The 27,514-nt window shown below is 38.2% G+C and overlaps 1 protein-coding gene across 1 annotated transcript in view; it reads right to left on the bottom strand.

Moving 5' to 3' along the window:
• Nucleotides 1–1,879: 1,879 nt before the first annotated feature.
• Nucleotides 1,880–27,514, bottom strand: part of ZNF654 (zinc finger protein 654) — a 30,055-nt gene continuing 4,420 nt past the window's right edge. The window contains exons 2-9 of the mRNA XM_059466362.1: nt 23,139–23,284; nt 20,092–20,173; nt 18,697–18,832; nt 14,823–15,025; nt 13,949–14,088; nt 9,769–9,910; nt 5,977–8,302; nt 1,880–5,653 (exon numbers count right to left, since the gene is read on the bottom strand). Of these exons, the coding sequence (XP_059322345.1) occupies nt 5,646–5,653; nt 5,977–8,302; nt 9,769–9,910; nt 13,949–14,088; nt 14,823–15,025; nt 18,697–18,832; nt 20,092–20,173; nt 23,139–23,284 (3,183 nt within the window). The 3' untranslated portion in view covers nt 1,880–5,645. The remainder of the gene's footprint in view (nt 5,654–5,976; nt 8,303–9,768; nt 9,911–13,948; nt 14,089–14,822; nt 15,026–18,696; nt 18,833–20,091; nt 20,174–23,138; nt 23,285–27,514) is intronic.

Raw genomic sequence — 27,514 nt, 5'->3', positions numbered from 1 at the left:
TTTCAAACCTAGGAACACACAGATCCTGTAAAGACACTCAAAATAACTACATTTGAATTACTGATGATGCTTTTACACAAACAACTGAACTCATCATTTTGGTGGGCTCTGTTCAGAGCTGTAGTAAGGAACACCTGCCCCCAAGATGTGGTAAACCTACAACAGAACACTGCTGGGAACAGAGGACATTCCTTATATCCCTGTATTTTAGATGACTACTTCCTCTGAGATCTAAAAAAAGCCCATACAGATGTCCCAGGTTGATCAGAAGGAAAAGCAACAAACATTCAGCTGAGTAAGAGCTGTTCTCTTGAGCTGCAGCAATGAATTCCATGTCAGCCAGAAACAGCCGAACAAAATTGGCCCATGAATTTTAAATTCAGCATTCAGATAAAAACTCAATCTGGAAGCATCTGGAAAGCTTTAACAGAATAATGCTTATTGTCTGCTGTGCCAAGCTTCCCTTCATGTGCACAATGATTTAATATTCTTGATTAGTATCAATCCTGCAAACTACAAATTAGACAACTCATCTGAGAAATATAAATTACCTTAGCTTCATTTTGCTTATGTTTCAGTAAACCTTTATTTAGGTTTGCAACCTTCAAGGAGTAATGCCTATCCAAATCTTCTGGAATTCAGCAAAACAAAAAAAAACAACCCTCAAGATACCATTTTAAAAATTAGATTGAGATCTTTGCTCTGCTTTCAGTAAGAAATCAGGGGATGGGAGGGGAAGGCAGGGAGAGGTTTCCTCAGCATAGTCACATACCCATTAATCCTTAAGAGAGGAAAAGCACACTGGCATCAGAGATTAGAGACACTTTTCAATATTCAGGACTAATGTCTCCCCACAGTTCCTTTCCTGTTCTAAACCAAGACCAGCCCTGTCAGCAGGATTACCTATATTTACATTTTATCTTACTTTTTAAATCTTCCCCCTTTGGAGGCAATGGGGTGGAAAAGTGATAATCTCAGAAGTAGGTTTCCTTTTTTTCTCTCCTTCTCATAACTCAAAATTCCCTTTAGAGTTTTTATTCAAACTTTTAATTGACTTGAGCATTGAGCAGGAACTGGCATTCCCAAAGGGGAAGAAACAGGAAAATTATTAGCCTATATAAACCAAAAGGCAAACAGTACTCTTGTAACAATAAACTGCTGTCTTAATTCAAGGAGTTACTACAAGGACTGTCATTGTATTTTCTCCCTTCTGTCCATCTGAGGAGGAGCAAAGAAGTTTCTATTTGGTGTTGACATATTTAACAATATACTTATTAAATAGTTTATGTACACATAGCCATTTTGATAAATATTTTTGCTGGCAAAATGCACCTGAGATCCCTTACCCTTACACTGACACTTACTTTCCTCAGGCAAGGACCTCGTCAAAATTATCCACAGTAGAAAACAAAGGTAAGTTTGAAGTTACACACACACAAAAGTCACCATCCAATATTTTCCAAAAGACAGTCAAAACGCTGCAGTCAAAAAAACCTAGGAATTTACAGGGCTGTGAATAATAAATCTAAATTATCCAGTAACTTCAGGTGGCAGTGTTGAACTTTCTGAAGCAAAACAAAACAGCAGTTGCACTGCCTTGCTGTCTGAACTTGACCACCAACCAGAAGCAGAACTACCTTAAAACAGGGGTACCCTGACTTGTTTGTGGCCCCAAATTTGGATGTTGAGCCCTAGGAATTAACTGCTGCCCCCATTTCGAAGCTTGGTCTGTTCAAACCCAAATATGCACACACCTGGAACATCAGGACCTGGCATCTTCACACAGGTGCCACTCAACCATCACATACCAAACATAACACAGCAGCTCTAAACATGACAGCAGCATTTCCAGAGTGATTCTCCAAAAGACAAGATCAGTTTCTATCAACAACAAAGACAATGTTTTATTGAACAAATCTATGTACAGTAAAAAAGGTCTTTAAAATGAAACCCTACTGTCGATTTATTGCAGTTTGATGGCTCAGTTTTAATTTGTACTCTTATATAAAATGCAAAGTAAAATAATTTAACATTCAACAAGGAAGCACAAATTTCCTTTCTTGCTGAACCTGTAACAGCTTTTACAAATTAAGAGTCCCAAATGCATACACTGCATTTAATCAGAAAGGTGTTATACAGTACCAAATAAATTAAGAAAATAGTAACACTACCCCCTTTGGGTCTTTTGTCCATAGCACTGGTGTTAAACAATAAAAGAAATGAGTACAGCTGAACCTTCCATGTGATATTAAAATCACAAAGTTTAATGTTATAAATTATCCAAACTATACAATTCATATAATTTTTATGAATATGGCTAAATAACCAAAGTACCAGTGACCTTGTCCCACAGATATGACCACTTGCAACCTACTTTCAGTATTCCTTTTTTTTGTGAAAGGCGCCTACACCAAGTGGCAGCTTTTTGAAATGAGAAATTCCATGACCTTTACAGTGAAACATGATGGGGTTAGAGGAGACACTCTCAAAAAGAACGCCCAAATCCAACAGAAGGAATGTCATTAATTGCACCAGCTTTGATCCAACAAGGCTCCTAAGCTCATAGAAAACTTCAGGCAGCTTTAGGGTAGCTGGAGGCTTGCATCAGGATTTATTGAATCAAAGTGTTACATCTTCAAGGATTTCCAATTATATCACACAACGTTAAGTATCAGGGGAAAAACTCAGCCAAAAAACCTACAACTTTCAAGACCTGTAACCTGTTTTCAGCCTTAGAAGTTGCAGGCTTGGTATGGGGTAATACTCAAAATTAAAAAAAAATCCTTAAAAAGCATGGAGAATTATTCCACACATGATCCAAGTATCTTTTTGCCTCTGATTAAGGTTGCTTAATACTGCAACTATCTGAGAATACCAACAGGTATCAGAGTAGCTTAAAGAAAATGCAATGTCTTTTGAAGTGAAAATAATTATTTTAAAACAGTACCACCCACTTGCTACTTTAAGTCAATTTAAAAGATTCCTGGATAATTGTTAGATGATGCTCATCTTCACCTATATGTAAGAATTCGTATTTCCTATTCTCCAGAGTGTACACACTGAATACATGAGAGAAACAAATGGTGGTGTCCCAGAAAAGCATCTTGGAACAAAAATAACTTTAATGCAGGTACAAAAAATTATGGTCACAGTTTATGCATGTACACATATGCATTTATCTACACACTTAAAACAAAGATAATACAAGTCTCAATCATATTTTTAAAGCATCTTCAAACATATGGAACTCCAGGGAAAAGCCAAAAAGCACCAAAGATGAAAAGGTATATTAAGAAGATTTTACACAAGCATCTTTTTTGATTTTTTTTTTGTTGACTCACTTTTTAGATTTTCAGAACTGTAATACTTTAACATGAACCTTTTTTTCTCCCAAATATATTTAAGCAATGTCAAGCAAAGAAGGGGGAGCCTGGGAACGTTCAACACAGTACCCAGATCCTTAAAAATTAGTTGGTATCTTAAGTAAAAAATGTGAAAGTGCATTTGTCTGATAAGGAGCATTAACTTGGTTTAAAAAATTTAATGTATTTACACATGTAAATATATATATAGTGTGTATATATGTACATATAATGAATGATGCATTTAAATCAGGTTTTTTGCAACTGCAAAAAAAAAAAAATTCTTTGGTGCCTCAAACATCATACAAATCTCTGGAAGTGGGCCATAACTGGGATTCATGTAATGCACACATATCTGTGATCATAATTTTAGAACCTTTTATGTTAATCCAACTCAAAGTTAAGGCAAAACTCTCCTAGAGCTCAAGAGCATGATTTTGAATTCACATTCTTTTTACCTTGCAGGAAGGGGAAAGAAAGCAGAATTAATGCAAGTATCTGTTTAGTTCCACAGAGGATTATCAGCAGAGGCATTACTGAACTACTGAGTTTGTTCCAGAACTACTCCATAGCCAACCTTACAGAGAAACCCTTGGGTTTGCAAGAGTGAGCCATTGCTACAATGAAGAGAGGGCTTGATGCACCCCCTCATTTTTTACTCATGAACTTTCACCCACCTGTTGATTTAAGCCCTGCACACACTGTGATGAACTCTTCAGTGACAGATGAGCAGAAACAGTTGCTCTGTGCTGTCCTGCATTTCTGGAAGGACTCTGAACATCAGTTTTCACCCCTGTGCCTCCCCCTGCCTGAAATCCTACTATAACTTCCATAGAACAGAATCCCAAATAAAAAACACATGGCAAGACAGTGTGAGACAAATTAAAGGACCAATTTGTACAGTAATTGGACAATGTGCATGTTTGCCACACCTCTGCCTTCGGGTAGGAAGACCAAAAATTACAATGGCATCTTTTTGGTTTCAAAATCTTCTGTATTACAATTTTCCATATAGAATTGAAGAACTCCTATTTCCTGTCTTCGCATTGTGATTGTTCCTATGAACAATGAATTGTGAATAAAGTGCTTAACATTTAAGTAACTCCTTCACCAGCCTCTGGGAAAGCCTCTCCTTTCAAGGGATGCTACTAAATGGGATTGCAATATGTCTTGGGGATTGAGAGGACTCCTGTTTTCTTCTTTCTAGACAATGAATAATTAGTGACAGTACTGAGTTGTGGCTCATCACCATTAAGCAACATAACAGATGTGAAACAGGTTCTTCCTGACCTTTCTGTTCAACCCCAACCTGATGTGCTCTGCCTGTTTGCCTTCTCAAGTTCTTGTCTGTCCTACCAACAGCTGAGGGACCCCTGTGCTTGCAGAATATTAGTTTAACTTAGCCCTCCCAACATTCCAGATTTGCTTCCATCAGCTGCTGTTAATATCCACACAACCTATCACTTGTGTTGGTCTTCCCACACCTACAGCAGATGTTTTACAGGAGCCACTTATACCTCAGCCTTGCAAAGGGCTTCTCTTGCATGCATCCGATTTCCACTGTGTGCAAGTCTTACAAAATAGCACATCAACTCACTTTCTCCTGCTTGTTCTGTACTTCAAGTTTTTGACTATTCCAGCATCCCAGCTAGCTCAAGATTTCCTTCCACATTCCTCTTTGGATTCTGAGTAGAAGTTTATTAAACAATCTCCATTCTTTTGAGCAGATAATGGACTCACATACTCAGAATAAAAAAAAGTAAAAAAAAAAAAAGAACGCATGGTTTCTTTACGCATTTATCCACAAGGTAAGAAAGTAATACCTCCTTGAATGATTCCTTCTCAGCAGTGTGGACAGATAGCCATTAACCACACAAACTAAAGCAGCTTTCAGAACTGGCTGGTTGGATTTCCACAAGGCAATGAACACCTCTGCTTCCTCTGCCTCCTCACCTCTATGCCTCATTGTTCTTCAACCTTCATGCTAGAAAAGCTGTGCCATTAAGCTTCAATCATACATTTGGAATGAACATGGCTTTTTTTGATAACTGGTACTTTGGGGGTTTTGTAGCAACTTTTCTGGACTCAAAACCTGCAGAGCTCCTATTACTCCTTTGTGAGTTTTGTCTAGAAAATGTGCTTTGTCTTTATCAAGGTCATGTTTTTCTACAGGAATTTGAGACTGCTTCATGATTAAGGCCAACTAGGAAACAAACTGACGCTGCTTCATGTAGTGTTTCCTTACACCACTCCTCATCTGATACTTTTCTCCACAACATTGAATCAGGCACCTGTAAAAGACAAAAGATCAGAACATAAATAATTTCTTAACCTAGAAGACTACTTATGTTTTTCACCATATTTAGTTTCAAACACGGAAGGAAAGACAGATTGATTGAATGACCCCATTCTGTTTTATCAGAAGTCTTTTCCCTTAGTTTGACTACAAATTCTCACCACCTCTTTCTTATTCTGGACAGCATGTCCAATTTTAACTTACAATTTAGCAGAGTACTGTGATTTAGTTAGTGTGTGTCTTATCTATTTCTGTTTGCAGAGAGCATTTTCTGATTGACTGCCAAAGAAAGCAGCATGGAAGGACTGGAGGACTTACTTTCATCATCTGAATCGAATCCAAAGAGCGTCTGACACTTCTTTTGTGCAAGGTGAGCCTCAAGTGCTTCTGAATTACAGTAGATGGTCAAGCAGTTGCCACATCTAAATCTTTCTGTTGATTTGCTACAAACTTTGTCTTGTTCAGAGTAAGCATCTACCTCATCAGCCAAAATTTTTCTCCGTTTTGGCATGCTAATGTAACGTTCATCAAGGTAACTGGGAGGCAATGGTCTGACGTAGGGTTTTGTTAAGATGACACCATACGAAGTAGTCTCTGTTGTCTGATTTGGTTTAGAAGGTACTTGTGAGACTGCAGGAACAGTATTTTGTGGTGCATCATGACAATTCTGTAAAACTGGTAACACTGACCCATTTTCTGTCCTTGTTTCATCTGCTACTCTGTCCAAAGGTACCTGGGCCGCCTTGGATGATGTCTGATCTGGGTCACTGTGCCCATTGACCAGTTGGTCACTAACAACACTACAGTTGTCAGGATTTGGCTGTAACACAGGAGTCTTTTGGTCTATCAAACTTAAAACTGGAGCACTACACTCAGATGAACTTTCATTTCCATTGTGAATTACATTATTTGCTTTCTTCTCCACACTTTGAATATATGTCTTTGGTTCTGCAGAATCTTTCCTTGACTTCCAAGTTGGAATTGGTAAATCTACAGTTTCTTTTTCATTAACGGATTCATCATCATCTTGGTAACTACCAGGTTCTGAAGGATCATCTGAAGAATCTTTTTCACTTGCATCTTCTGAACATTCTGGGGTCTTACTTAAATAATGCTGAGCCTCGTGTTCATACAGCAAAGGGAGCTCCTCAAATAGCTCACAGCAGTTTGAGAAATTGCACTGGGCTTTAAACACACTGTGACTTTTTGTATGTTCTGCAAGCTCAGTTGACAGCTTAAATCTCTGATTACAATTAAAGTGTAAACAAAAGTAAACATTTGGATACACATGTCTCTTCAGGTGGTCTATAAAATGTTGGGAATCGGCGAATTTCCTCTGGCAGAAGCGGCATTTTCCTTTATTCCATTTCATTATGTGCTGCTGCACCTTCAGGTCAGTTGGGTGAGTTTTTCTAGCATGTTTGTTGAGGAATCTTATTTTTTTAAACACTCTAGCACAACCATTAGCAGGGCACTTAAAGGTTCCTTCCTCATCCAAAGCATCAATATCCTTTTGAGGGCAAAACACTCCATTCACTTTATGCAGAATGGGTGACTCTTTACTGGAGCTCTCATCATCCTCAGGCAAGCTCTCTGTACTCAAAGCATCAGGAACATTATTAAAACAGCTGTCACTACTGTTTTCAGTAGCATCATCCTGGTCACTTAGATGGTTTTCCACTGCCTCAAAAACCTGTTCTGCATTCTCAGCCTCCTCTTGGACCTGATCAGAACTCAGGGGTACTGTAGCTGCTGTAGCCTCTGGTTCAATATCTTTGGAACCCTCAGAATTCCCATTTTCAAGAGACACAGGAACACTAGAACATTGCACTTCATGAAGAGCAGGAGCCTCCTGATCAGCCTCAAGAGCTGCAGCAAGATGTTGCCTTTCTATCTTCCTGACATGATTCCTCAAGTGCTTCAGCATCAGTCCTTTCTGCCTGAACTTCCTGGTGCAAAGCACACAGGAGAAGCTGCCCTTTTTTTGGTGAGCTTGTGCGTGTTTCACTATGTGATCCCCAAGGAACTCCTTGTTGCAGATCACACAGCGGTGCCTTGGTTCAGTCTGATCCAAGGTTCTGGATGCCTCAAGAGCCTGGTGGTTCTTTCTGGCATTCCCTTTGGAGCTGGCTCCAGAGCCATTTCCAGGGTCAAGCTCCCCATTGCTGACATCTGTTAAACAGCCACGTTCCTCAGCCAGAGCTCTGTACTCTGCTGTTTTCTCTGTGTTTGCAGGAGAGTTCTCCAGTGTACTTTCATTCAAGCCATCCAAGGCTTTATCCCCCAACAAGGCTAAACAATTCTGCTTGATCATCAAGAAATTCCAGAACTCTGGATCAAAAAACAATCCTTTCTTCAAGATGGGCAGCAGCTCGAACCGCACGCGGTTCTGAACAGAACTAGTGCACTCATTGTATTCTTCATCTGCACATTTGTACAAATGCTCAACAGTGTAGTAAGATTCCAAGGTGCGCTCCAGGAAAAAGATGGAGAGCGCACAAATTCTGAGGATCTCCAAGTCATTTGGCAGAAAATGAGCGATTGCTTTATAAATAAGACTTTTCATGTTGGGATCTTCACGGAGGTCCAGCTGTAGGGCACACCCACATATCTCAACACAGATCTGAAGGCCATCTTCACCAACCTGCAGGAAGGAAATCACAGTGTACATAAACAATTCCCAAACATCCCACATATTAATAGTCACCTACTGCAGAACAGGAGTTCAGAAAGCATCCTGCTACTGAACTTGACCCACGGGCATGAACATTTTTAAATATTGCTCAAACAAAGCTAGCAATACAGATACAAAAATGGTTTGCACTGAAAGCTGTAAAGCTACAAAACTTCAGCTCTGCCCCATGCAGCTCTGTAGTTAAAGACAATTATTTGGGGATATAAACCAGAACTGCAAGAGATCATAGCTGATCTATCAGTATCTTCTGCCAGCCTTTACATTACCTAGGCTGCTTCACAATATAATTGGACAGTTCCTCTATATTTTGGCTATCGTAACTTTTTTAGCTTTCTTTACATGAAAACCGTGATAATATTGCTCAGTTTTGAACAACCAGCAGGAGAACCATAACCCATAGCCAAAAAGTCTAAAAGGCTTCATTTTCCAAAACTGATGACCCATCTTTCTAATGAGCAGAATTCCTATTCAACACTTGAAGCTGGGGGCCCTGTCCTGAACATGGAACTCCAAGGAATGATCAGCAATACTCTGCCCTACAGGCAGCAGATTAAAGCCAAATGTGGCACAGGAAATTTAGAAATAATTATTACCTCCCATATTTGGGTTTTAACAAATACAGACATTGCTCCATAAGTAGGGGATTATTAAAAAAATAAGACGATTCAGACACAAAGAGAATTATTAATATCACCACAGGCATTTTAGAATATATACCCTTGAACAGCAACAAATTATTGCATTTAGATCTGGCAAAATAACTTAGAATTCATTTAGGGCAAAAAATATGAAGGAGCTGTTAAGTGAAGTCAATGGTAACATTTGTTGGGAAACAGCTCTCAGCCTATGTGCAAAGCATTCCATGTGACATCTTTGGCAGATGGGGCAGAACAAGACTGAGATCTAAAGTATGAAATACAGCACAGTTTTCTGAAGCAAAAATCAGGTATTCTTCTGTATTATTCTGCCTTTCTCTTTATTTTATATTAAGCCATTTTGTCCAGTTTTTGTCCAGTTTTGATTTGAATTGGTAACAGCATTCAGAATTTAACAAGGATGAAGGGTACATATAATTACACAGATCCTATTTCCTTAAGAGGTCAGCCTGAAAAAAAAAAATCCCCAACCCAATCATTCACATTTATTCCATGGACTTAGCCCTCAAACTTGCTGCAGAAACAGAAAAACCTCAAATCAGTAAAAAAAAAAAAAAAATCTTAAAACCACACAAGCAATCTTAATATTGAAGCCCATTCTGGAACCTGACAAAATTTTAATAATATTATGTCCTTCCCTAACCCCTCTTTTTTAGCTTTCCACCAAAAGTGGTCATTACACAACATAAACATCACTTCTCTTGATTTTAACTGGTTACCAAAGGAATGGTGCATGAGGTAAAAACAAACAGAACTTACTTCATCCTTAATGACTTTCATGAAAGGGAAAATGACTCTGATATTTGTAGCAATTCTTAGAAGCTGGTAGCAGTGGTCCACAAAAACTTGTTTGGATGGGTTAGATTTGAGCTGCAGTTTACTCCAAATGAAGATCAGGTCCCTATTAGGTAGAAAATAAAATATTCCAATTACACTGAGTTTTAGAACACTCTCACTAAGCACAACACATTACTAAGACAATTATTTGCATATTCTGTGATTAAAATCATATTTGAGGGTGTAATACTGACCTAATTAACACCAAGACGTGCACAATGGAAAATACAATTTAATTACTTTGTTAAAGCATTCAGGGTATCTCCTATCACCAAGCAATTAAATATTCAACAAAACATTCATGTATTCAGCTCAGTTTCAGATAAGTGCACAATAAAATCAGATAGAACAGCAACTAGCCCTCAACACTACAGGCAACAAACATCTGTGTGCTCTTGGGATTAAGTCACTTCCAGTAAAAGGATGAAGAGTCCTTAGGAAAAGAAGCTTTTGAATGTGAAAAGTGGAAACAGCATAGGAAGCTCCTGATGTGCCAGGAAATAGTGATGTTCTCCAGTTATTACAGAGCAGTCATACCAAAACTTCAAATTCTACAGCTATCCTACATCTCCACGATCTGCAGTTAAATAACATTCCTGCCTGAGAAAAGGAAATGTAAGAACAGATTAGTGCTAAACTCTGCACATATGTTAGCCTATAAAATAGAGCTACTTGAAGTTTACAGCATAAAAGTTCTGCGCACTTTAATTCAAAGATCTAGGAAGGCAACTGGGCTAACTTTTAGTCACGAGAAGATTTGCCAGCACTAAGATCTCACACAGGGGCAGCTCTAGTTAGGACTCGGGAGAAATCCCACCACAGTGTTACAACGAAAGCAGGACCCACCGACTTTCCTTTTCTGAAGGAAGACACTTGTCTACTCCAGCAATCTCCTCCCTCAGAAAACAAACCTGGCTACTGAGAAAATATTTGGCCGATTTCCAGTGTCAGACAAACCTTTTGAGGTTAAGCTTCTCTTAATGAGCTCAGAGCCTGAAAGAAGGGAAGTGACAGCACAGCCTATGACAAAACCAACTCCGCTTTTAAGTTCAGGACAGCTGTAGAATTCTGCTTGACATTGAGACCTTGACTGGTTTCTTTCAATCAGAACCCAAGAGAACTAAAGTTGAAACAAAGATCACGTCACCCTTATGGGGGAAATTGAAAAACCTATAAGCAGCTCATACACAAAAAAATTAAACTTTCTGGTTTCCTAAAGATACAAACTGCTCACATCTGCATTTACCAAGCTGAAAATCTGAATTCTACATACTTGCAAACTTCATATACAAGTTTGAAATTAGTGTCTTCATGCACTAAACCACTCTTAAGAACTCATTAGAAGCCTCAACCTGAAGTACAGAAGAACTCAGTAATTTTGCTGTTATATGTTACAATTCAATAATCCATCACATCCTCTGGTTTGCCTCCTATCATTTCAGAGCAAGCCATATCAATACTAATCCCAGAGAATGAGAAAAATCAAATTACTCTTGAGAGATTAGTGGTTAAAGGGGCTTGCAGTGTGTTCAGACAAGTGGTAGGTTGGCACAAGGAAAGAGCTGAAAAAGGAGAGCAGAAAACTGCAAGTAGAAGGAAGAGCTGCATGGTTAAAGAACAAGGTGTTACGCACAATTTACCTAGACCCTGACATGAAACAGTATTTTAGTCCTTTAGTTTTATTTTTCTATGTCAATACAATAGCTTTTCCTTTTTAAGTCCATTTCTGACTTTGGAACAATTTAAATTGTTACTGAGAGATCACAGAACTCAGCACCTCCTTACCAGAGGCAACCATGCATTCTAGCCTCTTAACTACCTACAAAATACCAAAACCACTATGTGCCTCCAGCAGCAACATGAAATGATGGTTAACGCTCCCTAACCTAGCTGGATCTAAACAGTTTGCTGCTCTTAGTAAGTAGTGAACACGCTTTGCCAAAAGATTGATCAAACTGTGGTAAAAATTCTTTGACTTAGTAAATTTAATGCATAGAAATCACCTGAGAAAAGCCAAAATAGCATTTAAAAATCTTCTGTCAGAGAAGGAAGGCCATCTGTGCCTGCTTGATCAAAATATTGTCTTCCTGAAGAGAACAACACTTTGATACAAAGTATAATAAATTGATTTCTTGCCATTATTTCACACAAAAAATTTAGTATGACCAAGCACAGCTTGCATGATGATTTATTTTCAGGAAAATAATTTGTTCATCTGAATCTAGAGTTTATTCTTGATATCAGTGAAAATTTGAGTTTTGTGACCAAGCTGCTTAAAGATCATCTTCCTCTAAGATGACAGCTAATGGTTTTAGCTAGAAGATTTCACATAGGCTGTCACAAATATTTGCTATTTACAGCTTTCTAATCTGTTCTTTTGCCATATCTTTGCTAGTAGTGTTAGCAGCTAGATCTCTGTTAGATCTGCAAGGCCCTCAATTCCAGATCAGGTGAGATGATTTCTACTGTGCTGGAAACACTAACATGTTCCCTGGGGAAAAAATAGACACTAAGTTCATTTAACCTGGCTCCTACTACTTCAAAGATTGGACTACAGCATAGTCATGCCTTCACAACCTTTGCTGCAGTTTCCATGAGCTAAGAAGTATTACAGAGTTCTTGTGGAGAACACAATTGTTAAGGCTCAGCATGTGAAGAATAAAACATCTGCTTGAGCAGCACAGACAGAATGGCTCTGAACTCTCTTCCAAAGATCCTCAAGTTCTATATTCTGAATAAATTAAAGTACCGAGATGGCACGATTATTTCCCTGAAATCTAGATATCAAACAGTACTCGAGCCTCTAGCAGAATTTCCTCTTGGACTCATCTTTGACATCTGATTTGCCAGAACAACAAGAGATACATCTTGCTTTGAGCAGCAATTTCAAAAATGGATGATGCAAAACTTGATCAGCTGGGTAAAAGCAAAGTCAACATGTTACTACAGCAAAAGGAGCTTTAATTACAGTATTGAAAATGCATTTCATCAAAGACTGACTCCCCCAATCAGAAAGCATTAATTCATGGAGGTTATACTTGTAATTTCCTAGTAAGAAACAGGGAGATGCAGCTTTTGGGCTGGAATCAGCAAACACGGATTCAATTCCCACTGAGCTCACACAAATGCCATCTTTTGGGTTGAACTTCATCTTTCCTATGGGGACAGTCCTGTCCATCATTTCCTGGACAGACTTGAAAAACGTCAGCAGCCATTGCCAACACATTGTACTACAATGGATGTCATTATCATAATCCCAACAGTTTTGATTGAGCAACTACTCCTACTACAGCCTAGTAGTTAAGGAAAAAAATTAGTACCAAAGTAAACATTATCACATCTAGCTTGTACTAGTTTCTCAAGACAAAAAAGCTTCTTGATTTCCTGGAATCTGGGAACACAGAAACCCAAGGTAGCTTCTGAACTCAAAATTACTTCGATTGATAATTTGATCTCTATCAGATCCTTGCTAGGATGTTTTGCTTTAACTACCTAAACAAAGAAAGCATATTTTATCAAGGGATGCAGATCTTCCTATAGTTACAGAAATTATACAGGCTCAACAGAATCATAGTCCTTAGCCATCTTCCAGTCCTCAGAAAGATGAAATCTAGAAAACACAGACTTAAAACCAAGTCCAGGTATCAAAATAATTAAATGGGTGTGAAGACATCTTCAATGTTCTCTAGAGAACTCCATCTAGGTGATACCTCTGTTCATGACAACCAAGTTGCCATAATTAACAGCACATTTTCAGCACCACACATTCTCTTTTTAGGCACACTGGTGACACACTACAGTTACAGAGCAAAATATCTACATGGTTAAGACTACAGACTGCATTTTGCTAATAATAAATGCTACATTTCTAGGTAGGGTACCTAAAGTTTCACTTTTCTGTTGCTTGGAAATAGGAAATAAAGAGTTATAAACTATTAGGCTACCCTATATATGACTGTGTTAAAGGGCAAACAGGCACAACAGAAGCACCAGGAACACTTGAAAGTCATTTTTATCTTGTATTTTTAAGTTAGACAAGTTTCATTTTGGCAATAAGCATGTATTTTCTGTTCAGCTGCTTCCCCAGAAATAAAGTATTTACCATATACAATACATGTCCCCATTTTGGAGCTGTGGGACTAGGAAGGATTCACAAAGCTGTAAGGCTAAGGTAGTCTTCCCTTCTTTTTCAGTGTTGCAGATGATCTCAATTCCACTCTTGCAATCAGTCCTCAACAAGTGCTATACAATTAAAATAAAATCAATTTAGATCAATTTGCTGACATGAAATCAAAACCAATCAGATCTTGCTCTACTAAAAACTTCAGGAATTGCTATTAACACAGGACATCTTTGAAATGGCTTTTGTGTACACCTATAAGTAAAGATTTTAAAAGGATTTCAAGCTCTTTCATGTTCCGATGGTCATTACTCTAAGAAATAATTGTCTCAGAAATTAAAACACAACACTAAAGCACTTGTTCTTGCCATTTTGGGTAGCTTGTTCTTGAAACAAGGTCAAGAAAACCCCTGTTATCTACCAAGTGCTATTAGTGATAAAATAGCTCAAATCAAATCAGCTCAAGTGCCATTTTACATATTGGGGCATCATTAAAAAGCTTGAACAAAACTATATCATGTATGATTAATGTTAATTAGGCTCAAGTGCTTTTACTAAAACTGTTAATAGTGAAATAGTCAATACACTGAAGTCACAAAATATTTAGGGACTAGATCTACCAGAATACTTGACCAAAAAAATGCATTTCAGCCAACAAGATTTGCAGGCACTTCACATTCAACTTTTCCAAGCTTAAGCCAGCACAAAGTTGAGCAACGCCAATGTGGCTGCCTGATTTTATGACATTTGGTTCCACAAAATCAGAGTCCCACATGCTCCTCTTGACAACTCATACACAGCAAGTATAAAGCACCACTTCATTTTAAAAAAAGAAATGTATACTGACAAACAATACCTCCTGGAATAGCTGATCTTCTAATGGTGACATATAAAGACAGGTGAAAAGAGCTTGATGGAAATACAGATCTTTACTGATATCTGGATGATTTATGCAAGATTTGATAAGAGCCATTGCCTCAGGGATGCGTTCACAGGCAATAAGGTATCTGGCACGGAGTTCAAAGAACAGTGGATTTTCAGAGCTTAAATATTTGTTAACTGCACAGAAAAGAGAGATTTAAAGGCAATTAGAATATGAAGTCCAAACAACAAATATATCTAAATGTAACTCTGTCTTTAATAACAAATAATATTAAGAAAAAATAAAGGCTAAAAAAAGTCTATAAAATATTAAATACCATAAGAAATCTGTTCTGCTTCGAAACAGAAACTGTTATTTTTCTTAAACCAGTAATCTAATTCAGTATTTTGTTTCTAACAAGTTAACACAAGGTGCTACAAAGGATTGGTGAAATTTATATTGTATAGAAGCAGATGTGAGCATTTTAAAGAAAGAAAATTCCCTCCTTTCTAAGCAGTGGAATACGTGTGACTGTCAGAAGCACAGGATTGACATCACCTCCAAAGCTATAATTATAAATATTTTTAAAAACCTCAAGATACTCATTATCCATTAAAATGTAAGACCTCAAACTAGTGAATAAAGTTAACTGCAATTCACAGGCTATTGCCTTAAAAAGCTTTGAACGCCTTGATTTTGCTTGCTTGGGAAACATATCTTCCTCTGAAAGGGTTACTGGGCACAATTCCTATCAAAATCCCTTTAAAATCTGGCTCCTAATTTCTGGAAATCTTTTTTAGCTCTAGAAGGTAATATTAACACTAACATTTGAATGAAAAAAAATTCAAGTGAGATACTGAAAATACGCAACATTGAAGTAACTGGAAATTCATAAATACCTACAAGACATGCTTTGCATCTTTTTTATAAATGATCATACAGATTGTAGTATCTCTGTCAACTACAAGCTAAAACATCACTAGCTACAAGGCTATAACTTGAGTACTTTAGTATTTCATGTTTTAAAGAGACAAAGATTGTCAGTTTAAAGTCAGTGAAGGCAGAAAATTCATCCCTTAGAAAGGATCGGTATTAATTACAAGCAATTGAAATTGATGATTAAGAACTGGTTACTAAAAACTACAATCAGAACAAAGAAGTTTTCTTCCCCCAAAATGAAGAGATTACTTGTACAATAGCCTTTCAGATAAAGCTTTTTTTAAGGATTTAAATACTTTCTTACACTTAAACCCAAGATTTCTCCAGCATCTCTATTTTTATGCAAGCTAGCAGTGTTCCATGCTAATGAACATTTAAGCAGTACAATCCAAGGTGTCAGGTTTGAATTTGATTTGTTAACAGATGCACTGTAAGAAAGAAACATCTCATTCCCATTATCCTTCAGCACTTTGGAGAACAAATTCAGAAAAGGACTAAAAGGCAAGCCAGTGTCTAATAGGGGTGATGAACTGCAAGAAAAACTCATTATATGGAAAAGTCTTTAGAGCCAAGTAAAGGCCTCCCCTTTACTGAATTACCACCCTTAGGATAATAAACTACATCCTCTGTTTTGTATGCAAGCATTACTGAAAAATAAGGCTGGAAGTACTCAGCTCTGCTAAGTGGTAATGGTAAGGAAATGCTGCCCATCTAACAAGTGGCTGTAACACCCTTTCCCCTTAAAGGAGTGAGAACTGCACTGCTCACCCTGTTCCGTATTTCCCACTTGGTGTGGGGAACTCTCAGGTCCCTTCTGCTTCACAAATGAGACTCTGACAGCCTCCTCTCCCAGGGAAGGGCATCTCCACACCCTACACCAGTGCCAGCAGGAGCTCCCAAGGATGTGGGTTCCTACAGCCTCCTCTGTTTCCAAAGTTTTACTGACGCTGCTGGCAAGGCAGTGCTCCCTCCCTGTCCTGGACTGTCCTATTTTCCCAGGGCAGCAGACAGAGCTCTTCTAACCCCCCAAAACAAAGACAACTGCCAACTACAGTAGTGTTTGGCCAAGCCTGAGATACACTAAGAAACAACCTTTATTCCTACCCAGGCAGTGACACTTTGCTTTAGAGCAACAGACACCAAGCAGCAGCTCGGAAACTCATTAACTGCTCCCTCTGACTGCACCTCTGCCAGGTTCTCTTTCAGATGCCCACCTCACTCTCCCCAGTCCATTACAAGTGCCTATGTTTCAAGCCTACTATTTTTCTTTCAACTCCATGACTGCTTTGTTTCCAGCCATCTCCAAAGAGATTGTGACATCTCCAAGTTTACTACAATTCCTGCAGAGACAGACACAGAGAGGTTTGTCTTGGCCTAAGCTTCTCCATGGAGTTAATGAATCCAGGACAGGATTATGTAGTTCACACAAACTGATTTTTGCAAGGAATGGTTGGTGATTCAGCAATAATAGGCAGGTTTTCCTATTTAAATAGCCCCTGAGGGAGCTACATGGCCAAGTTTCAAAATACACACTGCGAGCCTATAAAGCAACACAGGATGTTTGCTTTGTGTAAGACTTCACAAGAAGCAAATTTTAGAGGAAGTCAGAGGAAGACAGAACAAGCTCTCAAAATATAAATTATCTAAAATAAAATGTTTGTCAGTAAAGATGAGATGCGTCAAGGGTGTGTGTGAGGATATCAAGGTAAAAGGAGAGAAAATCTCTCAGCAGAGGGGAAGGAGATGCAGCCTGGAACAAAGGGGAACAAAGTGCCCATCTAGTGATAACAGGCTTCATTCCTGCTTTGCCAGGTTAAAAACAAACATCCTCAAACTGTAACCCATAACAGAGAGGATTCATGATGCCCAAGAGAAACATGACAGCAAAGGACTAAACTAATTCTTTGCTGGAGAGATGGAGATCAAGACCTAATTCCCAATCATAATCACCAAAATCATGGGATGCAGAACAAAACAAGGTTCATCTTGGTTTTCATTTTGTTTCTGTACTTATTTGACCAGAACTTTATGAGATACCTAATAAAACTAATGGGTACATCTGTTGCTCAAGGAGTTGCTTCACAAAAGAGGCAGAACAAAAAAGGGATAATCATGTTAATTTGCTATCAAAACCCTTGTTGTGGTTAAGGAGGCAGCTCACTGAGCTGTCCTGTCTTCAGTGCTCTTCCTCTCTCTCAATGAACACAGTCACAAACGGTGATGAGTTTCTATCAGGCCCTACACCATAATAACTGAGCAGAGCTGGAATTTCCTATCACTACCAAACTAAATAGAACTTTTAAGAGGTCCCCTGAGGAACACTGTTGCTTGACATGTTAGTAAAGACTTCACTGTAGCTTGGGTATTTTTCCTCCTAGGAACTTTCATTAACATACCAGTGATTTTGTTCCCATGCACTGCACCTCTCCCAGCTCCAGGAATTACATACCCATAAAAAGAAAGCAGCTGTCACATGTAGCCACGAGCATCATTGGAAACAGAACCAAGAAAAGCCACAAGACCAAGTATTTACAAGTGAAGAGACAAATAAAATGAGTCAGAGTGCCAGGAGACAAATACACATCAGACCCTCTCCAATCATGTTATTTCAGGAGTCTAAATGAAATCAAGTTGGTCTCCATGCTTTAAGTGAACACTTAGATTCAGGAATTGCACCCTGTGAATTTTATGAACTACTCCATAGCTGCCAGTGATACAAAATCACAAATATGATCTCTAAATTATAAAAGCAAACTTAAAGAAATTCAGCTTCCTTTCAAACAAAAAGGAGACCAGCACATTTTACTACAGAAAAATAGTTAAAACACTGCAATGCCAGCTGATAACACCAGACCCCACATATTTTTAAAAAGCCAAACTGAACACATTTTTTCAGTACTCTGGAAAATGACTGTGATAAATGAAGTACCTAATTCCTGTGACACAGGCTTTGCTTTAAGAATTGCTTGTAATACTGGATCCTCCCATGGTCCACCATCTCGAATGATTCGAGTCACTAGTTCCAGGTTCAGATTCCTGTATTTATTTAGAAGGTTCTGACATTCCTAAGCACACAAAGAGAAACAATTAGAAAGAACAAAAATATGTTGTCTAAAACAGTAAGATTATCCCAAAGATACAAACCAAGAAACCCACGCATGGCTGAATATTTCCTCAGTCAGTAGTTGGAGCTACAAAGTCTTTCACTGACCATACAGAAAGCCCTAAAGCAACAACTGATATTATCTACAAATAGCAATACAGAACTGCTGAAGGTCAAATTCATGGCTTCTACAGCCCTCAGCAAGAGCGTTCCATTTGTATAACAATGCAAAACCAACTTGGACTGGAGGTATTACTGGCACACACTGAGACAAGCCTTCACCTCATGACATCCTGCACAGACTTAGACATGTTCAGCTGGATTTGTGATTTCTGAGGGAAAAACTGATTTAAGCCATGAGTCACCAGCCCTCAAGCAATCATTTTCCTCCAGATCTCTGCGTAACAGGAATTATGTTCGCCTGTAATATCATGGAATGCTTTAGCCAGCCATTAATTTCACATGTCAAGTTCCCTCTCATCCCCATGCATTATTTGCTGTAAAAGTGTCAACAACACCATTAATCAACAGAAAATTTTAGTAATGAGTTACCCAATATTGAAACAAAAAAAGCAGTAGAACAGTGGCTTCCATCCACATACAATTACCTGCTTTTCACTGCCAGTTTGATTACACAACTGCTGCAGCAACAGAGCTGGCACATTAATTTGGAGAAGCAGTAATCGAGAGGTATCAACATAAAAACAGCAAAGGAAAAGCTTTTTCTCAAACTGCAGTTCCAGGAGCAGTGTTAATAGAGACACAACCCAGCTTTTCATCCTTTCTTTGCCTACAGAGCTTCCTCTCATGGTGGCACAAACCTAAAAATCCATTCAGGTATGAAAATAAAAGACAACACAAACCAAACCCCACACTTACCTGGCAAAACAAGTTCTTAATCTGGTCACTTATCTTATGCAGTTTTACACAGACATAGAAAACTCTGTCCCAATCTACCAAAGAACAGACCAATCCATGTTCACACTGATTTGAAGACTTCATTGAGATGAAGCTTTAATTTCTAATTGACTGATTAAAACCAGAGGGGAAATGTGAGACTTCATGTCATGAACTGAACGACATTAAGCTCTAAATAAACATAAACAAGTGAAGTTTCTTTCACTATAATGACACATTTCCTCCAGGTCATACAGTCACAAAAACCATCTTTACATCTACTAAAATAATATTAGAAGTTTATAAGAAAGTAGGCAACACTACCTGGATTGAACCTAGAATATCTTTCAAAGGATCTTCATAGAACTCATCCTTTCCAAAGAACAGCAGCAATTCAAAAAGACTCCTAAAAAACAGAAGTAGTGACAAGTCAAACTAAAAACATTGATTCAAAAAATGAAACTACTCTTAATCTCTTACTTTTAGCAGCATTCAAACCAAAACTAGGAATTCTGTGAATTCTAGACTTGCGCCATGTGGAGTCACTCAAAGATTTCTCGTGGCCAACAATTCCTGTTTTCAGGCACTTACTACAAACACACTATTTCATTTCAGCCTGTCTTGCCATAACTAAAGTCTCTCTATTAAGATGTTGGTTTAAAGGTATTAATTATTTTATCTTTTCAAAAAAAAAAAAAACCTTTTGAAGACTATTTAGTAGAGGACAGCTTTTGTGCAGATATGCAAACAAAATTATGTTCACCTTCTGTGTGGCATTCAAATTCATACTACTTGAATTTTACCACCATCAAGCTTTTAATCAGATCAGGTCTTTGTCCAGCACGATGAATTCAGAAGTGTTACCCCAAAAAGAGGTGGCAGAAATGGGTGAAGAAAGGACTAATACTTTCAAAGCTGCTTCAATTAAAACTGATTTGTTGTCTCCATGGTTTGGATCATCTTAAAATACTGGTCTAGCATTTTAGTTCCTTTAAATCCTGTCACAGAATCAGAGAAGTTGGTAAGAAGCAGCTTTCCAGATCTCCTTTCAATTCAGGTTTTTGTTTATAAAAGCCTCCTTCCAGATAATACAGTTGAAAGAATTCAATCAAAAACTTGGCAGTTGTGGATCTGCAGTGCAACTGTTCCTGTTCTACCTGAAGATTCTGAGAAATTTTATTTCTATTAGAAAAAGTACCAGGCAGGCACTGCACTAATGAGCTGCAATTGCTGATTGACAAAGTCAAGGGCAGCAGACAAGAACTGAGCAACACTCAGAGGAACAGGCAGGACTACAAAAATACTGTGCAAATTAAAGGCATTTTTTCTCCTCAGTAACATTTTCATTAAACATGCGCATTCAAATACGTCTTAATACTCAGACAAAATTAAGTTTTCTAAAGGAATAATGAAAAAGTACCATAAAATTATATTTCCAATAGATTATGCACAAGTTTTTTTTTTTTCTAACCAATGATTAACTACGCCAAAAACAGGCTTAGAGAAATAGACACAAACTTATTATGTTCAGTGACAATTTCTCTTAAGGCTAAGCCTGTGTATCTCAATTCAAATATGCAATGAAAAAACAATCCCTACCCAAATAAGTACATGGTTCTGAAAAAACACATGAACTCATTTCATGTTAAACAAAATTTTGCAGCATACTTGACTCTCAGGAAAGGTCAGCCATGAGTCACATCATGATCTGGCAAGCAACCAAACTGGAACTTAAATAATAAGACAAAACTAATTAGAGCAAGTCATATATGCTTGCATTTAAATTTGTTTTGACTGACTTAAAAAGAGGAACATCTTGCAAAAAAAAAATCTGGAAATCAATAGCAAACAAGTGTAAACTACAATTTTCTGCTTGATCAACGCAGTTACTCACAGGCCAATATAGGAAGCCATCAAAATATTTTCGTTTCCTCATCATCAGTCTCCAGTTACAATTACTACAGTCAGTTCCAACTTAGCTTACTTCAAAACTGTCTGCAGCACTGCATATCCACATTTATATCCATCTATATTGACCACATCACTGCTTTGGCATCAGAAGATTACCTCAAAACACCACTGTGGCCCATTATAAAACCCCCTGATATTAATGCAGATGCTGCTTCATTTGATATGAATAGCAGGGTTATTAAGTATAGGAAATAAACCAGTTGTTCCTGTTAACAGTTTATTGTCTGGTTACCAAGGAAATCTTACTCAAGGATGACAATACAGTCAGGCTGAGTTTTGCTTTCCAAGAACTAAGACCTAATATACACTGAATTTTCGCAAGAGATTTGAGAAGGTTGCCCAGGTAACTGGAGCTACTAAGCCCTGGGATCCCTTCATATTATATCACATGAAAAACTGTGCCAGCCAGGCAGAGGAATAAATAATCTGACATCCTAGAATGGAAGCATATCTCATGGAGTAAACCCAGTCTCAAAAACCAAAACAGACAAGGGTCACAGGAGCTCAGTGAGCAATTTACTTCTTGATGATCCAGAAAGTATCCATCCAAAAAAAACCCTGAATTTCCAGCTTTTTACCTCCCAAGCTTTGCTGTTTAAAAGTACATATAAACATAGTTTGAACTCGGTAGGCTTTTTCCTTAAAACTAGTGAAAAAACCCACTGCAACAGATGTCACTATGTTTTCATGTAACTTCAAAATTTGTGGTCTTATGATGCCATAAATAGTCCTCTCTCAAGCAGTTTCAGACACACAAAACAGGAAATGTCCACAGTGAAGCTTCAGCAACATTTAAAGACAGCATTTATTTTTCATTATGTACTTATTACCCTGACACTTTCAGTCTTCATGTGGGAAAATGACCAATGCATCAAGACAAATGAAATTTAAGCAAAATTTATGAAACAACATCATGCAGTTCTTGAAGCTGAATGTGACTTTGGGTCAGTTAACTGCATGACAAGTAATTTCCAGAAGCATTTCGATGACTCAAACATAAAAATCCATACAACTTCCAAGTAATTGACTTCTTTCTTAAGACACTTATCTTAAATACTTAGCTTATTACATCACTATATGTACAGAAGTAAAAATTTGAGATTATTTAAAATTATCTACTGGCAAAGGTTGGTCTTCAACTACTCCAAAATAAGGTTATGATGATCACTTATTTCTGAATATTATTCATTTTGCCAGACACCCCTTATGACAAAACACCATCATAGCCAACTTGAATATTTAACAAGGATACAAAAAAAGACCAAAATAAACTCTAATAGCCAATTTTTGGTTCTGTGTAGCTATACCACCTGTAAAACCCCTCTGGGGAGCTGTGAGGATCTGAAACCCTTTTGCTGTGCTATGGTAAAGGAAGGAATAACAAAAGAAGAAGTACTCACAAAGCAAGGCTACTCAGCACATACTGCACGTGCTCACACTCGGCTGGGAAGGACACGCAGGCAGACGTGAAGCAGCACAGCGCCGTCTGCAGCACCTGCAGCTGAGGCAGAGGCACCTGCCACCTCCCAGCATAGTCTTCAACAACCTAGGCAAAACCATGGAAATGCACATTATCATCCATGACATTCTCCTTGGGCAGAAAGAAGCAGCAATGTACACTGTACCTGCTTTAGCTTCCCACCTTCTCCCTCAGGAAGAGTTTGTAACTTAAAAAACATGGCTGTTTTCTGGTTTATGACCTAGATCGTGAAAGGAACATCACAAGGAACCTTCAGCTACTCTTTTCAGAGGATAACACAGAAAATACTTTCTTCTTATGCTGTGCCACAGTAGATATTGCACTCTGCATTTAAACACAAGCTTTTATTTTGCAAGGGGATGCAAATTAGAGAGTCTGTAACAACATCCAGACGTTCTCGTCTAAAAAATTTCCAAGAGGGGAAAGAGTAGCCTGCACTCCTCCAGCCTTTATGTCAGCGGAATAACAAACATTCCAGCCCCTCTTCCTTATCTGATCAAATGAGTAAATTTAGCTTTATTTAGACCTAGGATGGATCTAAGGCAACAGCAGCTGAGATGGACCCATACTTATATGTAGATTTGAAGTTTTCCAAACTCATTTTAGTAATTTGTTTGAAAAACTGTTAGCTTAATGCAGCAAATACCTAAGTCATTGAAGAAAAATTAACAGACTTGTACATCAATACTCTTCCTCTTCAGAAGACTTAACACTTTTTTATAGCCCTGCCTCACAGATCTATGAAAAGTTCCCTGAAATACTTTTAGCCAAGTCCCTTTTATAGAAAACCACGAAAGCCTTAGAAAAACAAAGCAGACAGAAACAAAAAAACATCCTTTAGAAGTGTGAGCCTCCAAAAGGTCAAACAAAGGTAGAAATAAAGCATCACTTCCCACAATGCTCGCACCTGATGGGCACAGTATAGATACACTCATAAATTAGTTCAAGCAATAAAGCAACATTTTGTATCCTACTGTACATCCCTCACTTCACCTCCAGCACTCATCTGAACCCACTGTAAGCTCAGTTCGGAATTACTGGGCAGGGAACAGCCTCTCCCCAAAAAAAGCCATCAGTCCCAGTCTGCACCAGCTCCTCTGCCACACAAACACCAGAGCCAGCAAAGAAAGGAACACAGCAGCAACACCACCTTGGCCTGGCAGTTGGTCTGCAGCTCAAATGTACCAAAACAGAAACAGCCCCCCATCCCAAACTGCACAGGAAAAACAGGAAGAGCAAACTATTCCTGAATGTAGATAACCTGAAACCCTGAATTCATCAACCACAGGAAAAAGAACTCTAACTGGTCAATTCTCAGCAGACTTGCAACAATCAGGAAGACATGGGCTGTGGGGAGTGTGTGTGGACAAAAAGCTAAACCAGGTATAAAATAATAAATCCCAAACCACACTTCACACACATTCTGTACAGAAAGAGGGGCAGGAACAATGTGTACTTCAAGGCCTGTTTTTAAGTTCTCATGGAATAACTTTTCCTGTAATAGAAACCAAGCTCATCTTTTGTACTGAATACTCAAGATACCATACTTAGAATGAGAACTGCCAAGTGGAACACAAGTAAAAGTTGATCAGCACATTTTGAACAGGCACACCAATTTCAATACAGTGAAATCAACCAAGAAAAAAAAGAACATAACATTGTCAAAGCACAGTGGCCTTGTTCAATACACAGAAAGCCAGAAGGGAAGCAACCCTTTTTAACATGACTTTCTGCAACAGGTGCTTTCAAAGTCTCTGTTAGAGTGCAATTTTTAGTACCCTTAAAGCATGACCCCTCAGTCTGTCTGTACATGCCTTTGCCAAGAACCATGAAGGGACTGGGCCTTTTTGCTTTCCTTCTCTCATTCAGAGCAGATAAAGATACTAAAAGGAGGCTGAAGCACCTTCCTGACACCAAATCCCCCATTCAGCTCCATCTTTCCCCCACACCAACACACTGCTTCCCCTCCTTTAACAGGTTTTAGTAACTTAGAGGAAAATCCAAGACTCAGATGTGTCCCCCTAAAAAAAAAAAATCAAAACCAGACTCATCAAAAACTTCTGAGCACACAGCTAAGACAGCTAACCCCAAAAATAACAAGGTACTAAGTAAAAACCTGGACTGTAGCAGTGAAACAAGAGCTTTTCTTGGAATTTCATGTTTTAACTGATTAATCATACACATATTATAAAGGATAAAATATGCACATATAAAGTTATTTGGCTGTATTTCAAAGACTTAAGAGAAACAGCATTGCAAATAATTAGATTTGCAAATACACAGGACACAAACCCCAAATGTTTTATGCAGTGCTAGGCTGGAAGGTTTTTTTACAGCTTTTCCTATTCCTCCATACAAGAAAAAAAAAAAAAGAAACTAAAAATGCCACCAATTTTAAAAGTCGATCATTACCAGAATTTCAAGTAAAGTTACTCCCATAGTTTCTTGTGAGATTCAACAGTAAAGTCACCACAGGATTAAACCCACAACAATTCTGTGAGTTTTTCTCTTGATAGTTTTCAGACATAGAAAGCTTCTTGGCAAATGTAATGGTTGTCATTCCTTAGACTAAATATACGTAAGGGTTGTCACGTGACAGGACAAACCCAAAAAGGGCATGCTTAGAAAAACCAAAGTTTCCTGAAAATTAAAATCCTTAATTAAAAGCACTCACCACAGTTGCCTGATCAGCAGAAATACCAGAGCAGCTCAGATACCAAAGTTCAGCTCTATAACTTGAGTAATACTACATTTCCTCTTCCTGGAAACATCACAGCTTTTTAACTGTCTTTTGAACCTGCTTAGTGGATGAAGAGCATTTTGTTTTGTTTCCAAATCCAAACAAGCCAACCATGTCCTTACAAATAAGGATTTTACTATACAAATAGAGAGTAGGAAAAGCCTTATGATTTTAGGATAATATGAAATATTATTTGACATGTAAAAGCTGAAAATGGCTTACACTAAAATATGTAAGCAACGCCTTTACTGAAATTCACATGTGGATATTATATAAGGAGTAACCAAACAATCACACTTCTGGCAAAAGAAAACATCACCCAGCAACAGCATGATGCATCCATGAGACAAGTTACTACTCTTAAAGCTAAATGCTTTCTCCCTACTCTTAATCACCAAAATCTCATCCATCTCCTCAGCCTGCTTCAGGCAAGAACACTTCCCAAGACTGGCTACGTATTTGTCCATTACATTCAGCCCAGCCAAAAAGTCACGTTTGCTTATATTCTGTCACTTGCACAACAGTGAAAACTATACATTAGTTCTAGAAAAGCAGTTTGGACTGATTGGAGCAGTGATTTATGGCTGCCAGATAAACGCACATACTCACAAGTAGAAATATTCCTCCTCATCTTTTGATTAACACCTCACCCCCCCAGATGAAAAAGTCAACTAATGAGAGGAATTGTTTTGCTCACATGTGAACGGGAGATCTGCCAATCTCGTGAACACAAAAATGCTCACATCCCCATCCACAAGCAACCTGTAAAATTCAGTTTAATAGGTATATCAGTGAAGTAGTACAATTACTTTTCCCCATCTAAACAAAAGGACGAAATTCCTGGAGTTTTCTATTAGCTCCTGCACCACGCATGCCTTTTCTAACTTGAACAAGCCCACGTAGCAAAGGCGTCAAACTGAAGCATCACTCACTGGACAGCTTCCCTTTAGGTATAAAAACCTGCAACTCCTTTCTAACTTATAATCCTGATACGTTTTTTCCAAGGAAAAATAACAAGCTTCTTTCCATGCAAAAACTATACTTCATGAAAAGGCATTAAAACCTGAAGAAGCAGCAATACCTAATAGTTGGAAAGTACCAAAGAAGAAAGTTTCAGAGAAGTAAAAAGATGTTACAAAGATCAGGAAAAGCCTACGATGTATTGCACAAACGTACAAATGTTTCTTTTGGAAAAGAGTAACTCCTTAATCCTACTTGTAAAACAGGGAGATCATTCCCCAGGGTAAAGCTGAAAGGACAGCAGGCACAAAAGCTGATGAGAATCACCCTGAGTACGTGAATAAGAAAAGATTTTATGATGTTAATGACAAGAGCACTGGAGAACTAGAAGCCTGGAGGAGTCAATCTTCAGATAAAGAGCTTGCAAATCAACTGCTATTGTGAAATCTCATGGACTGACTGAGGAGCCAAGCGCACTTCACCCACCAAAGCCCAGCTTTGCATGACAGACCCTTATCAGCCTTCCCATCAAGTGCCAGAGGAAGGAGTGACACCACCAAAGCCAGGCCAAGGACATCCTTCTGCACACACTGGTA

The sequence above is a fragment of the Ammospiza nelsoni genome, chromosome 2, assembly GCF_027579445.1.
Source record: "Ammospiza nelsoni isolate bAmmNel1 chromosome 2, bAmmNel1.pri, whole genome shotgun sequence".
NCBI classification, from domain to species: domain Eukaryota; kingdom Metazoa; phylum Chordata; class Aves; order Passeriformes; family Passerellidae; genus Ammospiza; species Ammospiza nelsoni.
The sequence above is the reverse complement of the archived record's forward strand: the minus strand, read 5'-3'. Positions and strand labels throughout refer to the sequence as shown.